The sequence below is a fragment of the Rhinopithecus bieti genome, unplaced genomic scaffold, assembly GCF_001698545.2.
Source record: "Rhinopithecus bieti isolate Rb0 unplaced genomic scaffold, ASM169854v2 scaffold_3316, whole genome shotgun sequence".
Taxonomy (NCBI): Eukaryota; Metazoa; Chordata; class Mammalia; order Primates; family Cercopithecidae; genus Rhinopithecus; species Rhinopithecus bieti.
The window spans coordinates 3092872-3103919 of NW_016804424.1; the positions used below are offsets into that span (position 1 = coordinate 3092872).

General features: G+C 35.3%; 1 protein-coding gene across 1 annotated transcript in view; it reads left to right on the forward strand.

The window, feature by feature from the left end:
• LOC108527087 (bifunctional heparan sulfate N-deacetylase/N-sulfotransferase 4) overlaps nt 1-9348 on the forward strand; it is a 306322-nt gene extending 296974 nt beyond the window's left edge. Inside the window, exons 12-14 of the mRNA XM_017868251.1 lie at nt 3354-3463; nt 7200-7302; nt 9188-9348. Coding sequence (XP_017723740.1) covers nt 3354-3463; nt 7200-7302; nt 9188-9307 — 333 coding nt within the window. The 3' untranslated portion in view covers nt 9308-9348. The remainder of the gene's footprint in view (nt 1-3353; nt 3464-7199; nt 7303-9187) is intronic.
• Nucleotides 9349-11048: the final 1700 nt, after the last annotated feature.

The window sequence follows — 11048 nt, forward strand, 5'->3', positions numbered from 1 at the left end:
AGTTAAGAACTTGATAAATGTTACAGGAACTGCTAACTATAATAACCAGTTTGGAGAGGAGCCTAAATGGCCTAAAGGAGCTGAAAAATGCAGCATGAGAACTTTGTGAAGCATACACAAGTATCAATAGCTGAATCGATTAAGCAGAATAAAAGCTATCAGAGATTGAAGATCAACTTACTGAAATAAGGTGTGAAGACAAGATTAGAGAAAAAAGAATAAAAAGGAATGAACGAAGCCCCCAAGAAATGTGGGACTATGTGAAAAGACCAAAGCTAAAATTGATTGGTGTACTTGAATGTGACAGGAAGAATGGAACCAAGTTGGAAAACACAATTCAGGATATTATCCAGGAGAACTTCCCCTACCTAGCAAGACAGGCCAACATTCAAATTCAGGAAATACAGAGATCACTACTAAGATACTCCATGAGAAGACCAACCCTAAGACACATAGTCGTCAGATTCTCCAAGGTTGAAATGAAGAAAAAAATGTTAAGGGCATCCAGAGAGAAAGGTCAGGTTACCTACAAAGGGAAGCCCATCAGACTAACAGCAGATCTCTGCAGAAACCCTACAAGCCAGAAGAGAGTGGGAACCAATATTCAACATCTTTAAAGAAAAGAATTTTCAAACAGAAAAAAGAATTTCATATTCAGCCACACTAAGTTTCATAAGCAAAAGAGAAATAAAATTATTTAACGAGAAGCAAATACTGAGGGATTTTGTCACCACCAGGCCTACCTTACAAGAGCTCCTGATGGAAGCACTCAATATGGAAAGGAAAAACCTGCACCAGCCCTGCAAAAACACATCAAAATATAAAGACCAATGACACTATGAAGAAACTATATTAACTAATGTACAAAATAACCAGCTAGCATCATGATAACAGATTCAAATTCACACATAACAATATTAACCTTAAATGTAAATGGGCTAAATGCCTCAATTCAAAGACATCCGATTGACAAATCGGATAAATAGTCAAGGCCCATTGGTGTGCTGTATTCGGGAGACCCATCTCACATGCAAAGACACACATAGGCTTAAAATAAACGAATGGAGAAATATTTACAAAGTAAATGGAAAGCCAAAAAAAAAAAAAATACAGAAGTTGCAATCCTAGTCTCTGATAAAACAGACTTTAAACCATTTAAACCATCAAAGATCCAAAAAGACAAAGAAGGGCATTACATAATGGTAAAGGGATAAACACAACAAGAAGAGCTAACTGTCCTAAATATATATGCACCAAATACAGGTGCACCCATATTCATATAACAAGTTCTTAGAGACCTACAAGACATTCAGACTCCCCCAAAATAATAGTGGTTGACTTTAACGCTGCAGTGTCAGTATTAGACAGAACAATGAGACAGAAAATTAACAGGATATCCAGGAATTGAACTCAGCTCTGGAGTAAGTGGACCTAATAGACATCTACAAAACTCTCCATTCCAAATCAACAGAATATACATTCTTCTCTGCACCATATAGCATGTATTCTAAAATTGATGACATAATTGGAAGTAAAACACTCCTCAGCAAGTGCAAAAGAATGGAAATCATAACAAACAGTCTCTCAGACCACAGCGCAATCAAATTACAACTCAAGATTAAGAAACTCACTCAAAACCGCACAACTACATGGAAACTGAACAACTTGCTCCTGGATGACTACTGGATAAATAACAAAATTAAGACAGAAATAAAGAAGTTCTTTGAAACAAATGAGAATAAAGAGACAATGTACCAGAATCACTGGTACACAGGTAAAGCAGTGTTAAGAGGGAAATTTATACCACTAAATGACAACAACAGAAAGCCGGAAAGATCTAAAATCAACACTCTAACATCATAATTAAAATAACTAGAGAAGCAATAGCAAATAAATTCAAAAGCTAGCAGAAGACAAGAAATAAGTAAAATTAGAAAATTAGAGCAGAACTGAAGGAGATAGAGACATGAAAAACCCTTCAAAAAATCCATGAATCCAAGAGCTGGTTTTTTGAAAAGATTAAGAAAATATACGGACCACTAGCTAGACTAATGAAGAAGAAAAGAGAGAAGAATCAAATAAACACAATACAAAATGATAAAGGGGATATTACCACTGATCCCACAGAAATACAAACTATCATCAGAGAATACTATAAATGCCTCTATGCAAATAAACTAGAAAATCTAGAAGAAATGGATAAATTCCTGGACACATACACCTTCCCAAGACTAAACCAGGAAGAAGTCAAATCCCTGAATAGACCAATAACAAGGTTCTAAAATTGAGGCAGTAATTAATAGCCTACCACCAAAAATACCAAAAACAAACAAACAAAAGACAGGATCAGACTGCTTCACAGCTGAATTCTACCAGAGGTACAAGGAGGGACTCCTCCCTAACTCATTTTATAAGGTCAGCATCATCCTGATATCAAAACCTGGCAGAGACATAACGAAAAAAGCATAATTTTACATTCTGTCTTCCAGCTCAGGGCAAGTTAAAACCCTAGTAGCTGGGCCTTACCATTGACCTTTTTCCAGTATTCCTTTTTTTGGAGATGGAGTCTCACTCCATCACCTAGGCTGGAGTGCGGTGGCATAATCTTGGCTCACTGCAACCTTGGCCTCCTGGGTTCAAGCAGTTCTCCTGTCTCAGCCTCCCAAGTAGCTGGGACAACAGGTATCTGCCACCACACCTGGCTAATTTTTGTATTTTTAGTGGAGACAGGGTTTCACCTTGTTGGTCAGGCTGGTCTTGAACTCCTGACCTCAAGTGATCCACCCGCCTGGGCCTCCCAAAGTGCTGGGATTACCGGTGTGAGCCACTGTGCCTGGTCTTTTCCAGTATTCCTTTGACAATTATGATTTTCTAGGGCAGTGATCCAATGATCAGTAAGGCTGGGACAAACATTTCCCTCTTCCCTCTGTCTTGTTTTTTTAAGATTAGATGAGTGATTTTCATTTGGATGACCACTATTTCTGAGCTCTAAGCTCCAGGGTCAGCTAATAGTAATTTGGTAGGCTGGATAATTATCTGATCACACAACAAATGGAAAATTATGTTTCTACTAAAGTACTAAATCAAGAAAGTGTCTATGTTTACTTCTAATTTACAAAAAGCAAGTTAAGGGTGATAACTTGATAATTCACAAGAATTGATGCCTATGGCAAACTTTATTGTTTATGTGGAAGGATGGAAGAATAATACATTTTCAAATGTATTCTAAGTAGGGCATATTTGCTTCCCATCCACACTGATCTAATTTTTGAATGCCACACCAGGTAAAGGAAGGCATCAGTCTATTCAATTTAATTTTGTTCTTCATAAAGTGACTATTTCTGACTTTACAGTTGCTAATTATTGATGGACAGCAGCTGAGATCTGACCCAGCTACTGTGATGGATGAAGTCCAGAAGTTTCTGGGAGTTACACCTCATTATAATTACTCCGAAGCACTAACGTGAGTCTATTGTCATACTTGATTTCATTTCCATTATTTGCCATCATAAATTATCACTGGTAGGTGTGTATATAACATCATTAATACTAACTAGAATTTATACAACCTATGCTACCTACAAGCAATCAAAGGAATCTCCTCATCAATCATGTAGTGTTTCTTATTTATTTATTTATTTATTTATTTATTTATTTATTTATTTTTGAGACGGAGTCTCACTCTGTTGCCCAGGCTGGAGTGCAGTGGTGCAATCTCGGCTCACTGCACGCTCCGCCTCCTGAGTTCACGCCATTCTCCTGCCTCAGCCTCCCGAGTAACTGGGACTACAGGCGGGTGCCACCTTGCCCGGCTAATTTTTTGTATTTTTAGTAGAAACGGGGTTTCACCGTGTTAGCCAGGATGGTCTTGATCTCCTGACCTCGTGATCCACCCACCTCAGCCTCCCATAATGCTGGGATTACAGGCGTGAGCCACCATGCCCGGCCATGTAGTGTTTCTCTTTCAAATACCAGAAATACTTTATTTTATAAAGTATATTTTATATTATTGTAAATTCTTCTTTTTGTGAGTTTTCCCTGTACCAGTTTGATTAAGTAAATTTTTCACTTGCCCACCTGTGCAGAAAGTGTCCTAGAAATTTAGGTTACAAAGGTGAAAAAGATATTGTCTCCTCTTTCACATAATTTGCAGTTTAGAAAAGAAATGCAATATTTAGGGCAGAATTGGGAAATTAGTATATTCGTGTTTTATTCTGTATTTATTAAATTACTTATAACCAAATATAATCATGTACACTGTTCCAGCTATTTATTGTTGCATGACAAACCATCCCAAAGCCTACTGGCTTATAATGACCATTATTTTATTATGCTCATGGAATCTGTGGGTAGGAATTAGACAGGATGCAGAAGGATGGCTTGTCTTTGCTCATGATGTTTAGAGCCACAGCCTGGAAGACTTGAATATCTGGCTTTGACTCAGATGACTGGGACCTGAAATCATCTGGAGTCTCCTTCACTCACATCTCTGAATCCTGGACTGGCATGGCTCAAAGGCTGAGATCAGTGGATTGGTGACTGTCCATGAGGCCTCCTGGATGACTTGGCTTTCTTACACTGTGGTGGCGTGTTCTAAGAGGGAGCAATAAGTCAAGGGAGCATGTGGTCCAAGACAGCCAAGTCCTTCTCTAACCTAGACCTGCAAGTCACACAGTTTAACTTAGGCTACATTCTACTTATTATAATAGTCACTAAAGCCAGTCTAAATCCAAGGAGAGAAAAACAAGACAGCACCTCTTGATGGGGTGGGGCAACATCACCAGTGGGAAAGAATGTGGGATGGGAGATATGATTGCTGTCATCTTGGGAAAATAAAACCATATATGTTTATAATTAAAAATGGGAAGAAATGTAAAAGAAGCAAAATGACAAACAAAAACAAGCAGCCAAAAGATACCTTAAAAGAGATTGTACTTTACTCATAAAAGCTTCTCCCACAAAGTCTGATACAAAACCTGTTAAATTTTAGATAAAATTCTAACAAGCGCAATTGTATAATTTCCCATTTCACAGTAGATTAGACTCAGCAATTAGACAATTAGAGAGGCTAACAGAGGAACAGGAAAAGCAGTAATAAGATTGAGTTGTTCCTTATCCACTAAAACAACCTTAATGAAGTTTTTACCTACACATGGAAATAACGACAACACAAGGCATATTCCTGTTAATTAAGTAAATGAAGCTTCCTATAATATGTTTGTATTAATAGTTACTGATGTTGGCTTTTTTTCCCTGCCTCTCAGCAGTAGTTGAAGTCATGTTTCTATCCTGTTTATGACAAATAGTTGCTTATGGTTCAATAAACCTGTAAAATTACACTTTTGAAGGAGAGGTTACAAACAAGTACAAAATATACGGTTTTAATATGTCTCACACATCACAAAAATTAATAACTATAGTGACGTTCAGTAGAATAAAAAAACTCAAACCACGACCAACTCATGTGCTAAAAGTTGCCTAACAGTTATATTGAGGAAGGTTTTGCATCTTAATTTCACAATTTCATGCCTACTAAAGTAAAACCATAAAGCAATGAATTGATGTAACTTAGAGAGGATAAATGTCCTTTGTTAGACTTAAGGCATATGAAGTTGCCAATGCAATAAATGAAACCAGTACAGCAAAATCATGTAGATTCAAGGTTATGACAACCCCATCTAAGAAAAAAAATGACTTTCAGTATTCTGGATGGCTCTCCTTTCTCTGATTGTATTAAGCTGTGCCTCACAACAGCTGCTGTGGAAAACAAGGAGAGACCACAGCCCATCCTGAGACCACGGCACTACCTGAGAGCAAAGGAGATGCTCTCAGCATGTGTATAAATATGTTGGCTTTGCTGTCAGGGTTGTATTTTACCTTAATGAAGTTAAATATTCTCATCCTGAGGCAGAAAACAATGTTTAGGGGCACTGTTATGCCAACTTCCTCATCTCATTTTATACAGCACGCTGAATTGGTTTTCCTCTTGAGAAATTAATGAAAACAGGAGAAAGGACTCTGATAGGCAGAGAGCAGATTGAAAAGTCCAGGTTGGAAATGACTCTGTCTTTCTTTTATCCATTTAACTAGTGATATATTTAATTTTAATTTACAACATGTACTAGGACAACTTGGACTGCAAGGTTCAGGTCTCTAATAATAGGTTGGGCAAGGAACTGTGAAGAAAACTTCCCTCTCCCCCTAAATGAATTCACATATGTGCAGAAGCAAATTGCAGGTGCACCGGTATTATAGGAATGGGCCCAGGGCAACAAAATATTCTGCAACTAATTAACTTTACATCCCAGTCAATTATGCTTCATCCTTCTAAAACATCTGCTGAGCAACAAAAATGCAAACCTTTTCGATGTTTTATGCATGCAGCAAGTCCTGTAGTAATGAACTTAAAATTTCCCTTCTTATTTGGTTCATTCTTCCATTTTTACTCTCCTGTTAGTCCTAAACAAAATTCTTATATATTTGACTTTTAAAAGAATTAGGCCACACATCCTTTCTTTTGTAACTCAGTGCAGCTATGGGAGCAAAACAGCATTAGAGTTTTCTTTAAGAATATGGGTACCTGAATTATCTAACAGAGTATCTGCGTTCAACAAGAGAAATAAGAGGTAGTCTAATCTTCCACTTTATTTTTACACTTCTAATTTGTTTTTTGAAAAGTGTAAGCATTTTGAACTATAAAAAACGCAATATTTTCTGAATTGAAAGCTTTAAATTCATGTTTATATTCACAGAACTATACCTACATTACATTCAACCCCTTTAATGTATACCAATGAATGATTTCAAATAAATCTGTTAACATATCTTTGAAATCACCTCCATAAGTAAAGTATCCTAAAGTTCGTTTATATATGGGCTGTAATTTTAGTTATTGGTCTTTGATCTTTTATGGATTCATAGGTAAGCTAAGGAACTTAAGTTAAAAATTTAATGTAAAATTAAACTAAGGATTTTTTCTTTTTTTCATTAGAGTATAGCTACTTAAAATGCATAATAACATATAGCTTCTTTCATCTCAGTTTAGCCTCTCGCAAATCAGCTAAATAAATATCTGGAAAAATGAATTAAATTAAATCAATGGGCATACAAAAATACATTTCCTTTATTCAATTGGTGAGGCTGTCTCACTGAAAATTCTGCATACAATTTGTAACCATTATATGTTTTATGTATTGTAGGTTTGATCCCCAAAAGGGTTTTTGGTGTCAATTACTGGAAGGAGGAAAGACAAAATGCCTTGGAAAAAGCAAAGGCCGAAAATATCCACTTATGGATCCAGAGGTAATATTTTCTTAATCTTTGAATTACTCTAGCAAATATATTTGCAAACAGCTATTTCAAAACTAGTAACAAGAAATTTGCTTCCTTTCTCTGCTCTTTCTTTGCAATTAATAATTGTATACACTTAGAGGATGATAGAGATAATTGATACATAGATAATAGATAGATAGACAGATAGATACATATAGATCGATAGATAGATCGGTATTAAGGATTAATATACATTCCCAGAAATTCTTTGCTGCTTGAATGCAATTCAAACATAAATATTTACTAAAAAGTGACTCATTTCCAAATGTAAAGCACTTAAATAGTTTACTAAACGAGTGATTTTGGATAAAATATTAAAGTATCATTATTATATATTCAATACAGATATTCAAGGCCTACATCACAGGTGGAACTGGACTAAGCAATGGAAAGAATACAAAGACAAAACAGTTGTGAACCCAGATTTATTACAGGATAAATAAATTAGTTATATCCACTGATTTGTAATAGGGACATAAAAACATAAAACAATGACAAATGAAACCAGAAAATGGCAGGAAAATATTTCAATAGAAGTGAGGATATGAGAAGAAATGCCTTATCTGGTAGAACAGGCTTGGAAAACCAGTCAGCAATTGGCTCAGCCAGGTATCATACATATTTCTTTTATGGCAAGGTGGGCAAAGGGGGATGCAGTTGATTCATGGGTTACTATGGAAATAGATGTACCAGAAGGTCCTTAAACTACATTTTTGAACTCAATAATTTCAAAAGGGTTTCAGAAATCATTTTAATCCACCAAGAAATACATGTAATGTTCCCACTACTACTATAAACGTCTTATCCGAAATGTGGAGTGTTTACAATCTGGTTTAAGGGAAGAAACATAATGAAATACCTGGTGAATGGTCCAAGATGAAATGTAGTTGTCTTAAATCCATTTTCACAGTATACACAAAAGTTGCTAAGGGAGTTTTATGTGGAAAAAGACCATTTGCGTTAAAATATTGAAGCGGGGTTAAGAGAGATGGTGCAACTTGGACCAAACGGAAAACAATGAAGGAGCCATTGTTACCTATGCCAGCAACAGAAAAAGTGTTCATCTCTAATTTTATCAAATAGATGGAACGCTGCCAGTTGGGCTATAATATGAGATAAATGACACCCGGAAAGAAAGTCCAATTGCAAATGTCCTGTTTTCCAGAAATCTGTATAGATGAAAGATAACTATAGAACTAAAACCATTCATATGTTTTATATTTTTTTAGCATTTCTCTAATAATGACCCATCTCTGCAACATGATTAGAAATATGAGCATTGTAAAAAGGATCAGGTTTCAGAGACCTTATAATATTTTGGAAGCCTAAAGCTCTTAGTGACTAAAAAAATGTATTTCAGCTCTGAGTAAATGTATAAAATTGTGCATGATATTGCAAGTTATTGTTTGTAATAGTGAATTTTAGTTTTTATGATTATGCTCACATTTAATTTTTATATTATGAGCCGGTTTTCAAAAAATGTATGTTGGTTTATCTAGCTTACTTCTATAATTCATTCCTCATGCGGTCCTTATCTCATTTATCTCTAGTATTATACTCCTGTCACCGTTTTTTCTTTCTGTGTAGACTTCATATGTCCCACAATGAATATGTGCTGTAATGACAGATAAGCCGCATAGGATACACCTGGTCCTGTTTCTATTTTGTAGCCACACATTCGCCAAATATTTTCAAAAGGTAAAAATAACTGATATTTGAGGAAAAATACAAGAAATATAATATGTTGTAGACACATATATTGTAGTAGATATGTTCCTTAAGAAATATAGATTACAAAATCCTGTTTGATGAAACGAAGAGCTTTTTTCAAGTTCTTCTTTTTTTTTCTTTCCAGTCTAGAACTTTCCTCTCTAATTACTACCGAGATCATAACGTGGAACTATCCAAACTGCTACACAGACTGGGACAGCCTCTGCCATCATGGCTGAGACAGGAGCTGCAGAAAGTGAGATAGCACTGGAGACAAGAACCAAGCCTCTCAAGATAATTTTAGTGTTAAAAAAAAAAAAATCCACAACCTTTATTCTTAAGCACTTGTGATTGTCAACAAAGAACTGTGTGAATAAATTTCTTTCAGCCTTTTTCATAAAATGAAAACTGTTATATATGCACGCATTGACAATTACTAGCATCAATCCCTGTGTAAGCTTCTGGGAGATAATGTGGGGGTTTGTGGCATTATCCAGTTTCTAGTGTATAGATCATAGCACAGCCCAGTTCCTATGTTAAGCATAAGGTTTCAGACACTCTATGTACGCCTGATAATCTGGATTATATACAAGTGACCAGTTAAAATTTTAAGGAAAAAATGAGTGAGGTATCTGTAAATGAGGTTAGTTGTAACTCAGTATTTGAAGTAAGGGCTAACATTTTCCCCTTGAGAATTGAAAAGCAATTTTGCTTTTATTATGAGAAGGAATTATGTGACCCCATACTCTTATTGTGAGTAATTATTCTTTATTATATCAGCCCACATGCTTTCTTTCTGCAGTGACTCCTCTCTATTAATTTATTGACTTAGAGCTTCCCATGTGTTTTGTTTTCCTCCTGTAAGAAGGGACTGTCTGAGAGCTTCCATATTCACTGATATTATTTTATCTTCCATATTCACTGTTATTATTTTATCTGGCAGCACATGCCTTTCCAGTTGAATTTGTCACTATGATTCCAGCAAAATCTGTTAAAGTTTTTTGGGGAAAAAAAAGAGTATGAAGCTGCATAATACCACTATTAAGTCTAAGGCCATCTTTAAGTGGGTCCAGAAACTTACCATACTAATAATCTAGATATTTCCACCTTAACAATGACATAGTATCTATATATTTTTCACTATCTGAGGTAGAAATAAAGCTTTATTGATAAAATATGGAATGAAAACACCAAGGTGTGTCTGCATATATAGTGAGAAAGTGTGCCTTCTACGTAGTATATGTCAATCTTTTTAAAGCATGAATTTTTTCATATATGCCAGTACATCTACTATTGTAGAAGATTATGTTTTCAATGCCTATTAAAAAATAAGTATAATCCAAATCTTACCTCTTCAAACATCACTAATTCTCTAACCTAAACCCAATTTCTCAGCTACGCCACCCAAATGTTAATTTCTGGAGAAGTGATGTTCTTTCTGTCTTAGAGTTATAGGTTATTTTCTTATTTGGAGGTTATTGTAAGGCTAGTTGCATTTTTATCTCATTTATCAATGAAGGTATACTGATATTTTGTTAAACTTTTCAGTAATACACGAAGGTAAAATTTCAACAGAACAGTAAATCAAACTGACTTTGGTAACATTACCCAACAACCTATGCTTCCTCCAGAATAATTTTCTGTTGGCTGTAGATAATACTACTTTTCTTGTAATTTGAGAAATTATGCTTGCAATAATATAATAGCAAATCAAAGATCTGTATTTTTCTGTATGTTGTTTGTTGTTGATTTTTAAGCAAACACATCAAATTTATGTGTCCTAATTGGGGTATTCAGCATCCAACTTTACATTTATACTTCATTAAGATTGTTTGTTTTCCTGTTGTTTCTCAGCAAAAGGATCTTGACCCTCTTCAAAACATGTAAAGTTTTTCATGGATATGAATGTAAATCACATATACTTTTGTTGTTCCTCTCTGTTAACTGTGAGGCTCAATTCTCCACCTCGTTATTGCATAAGTGAGTGTGTGCTTCACAGCATTTTA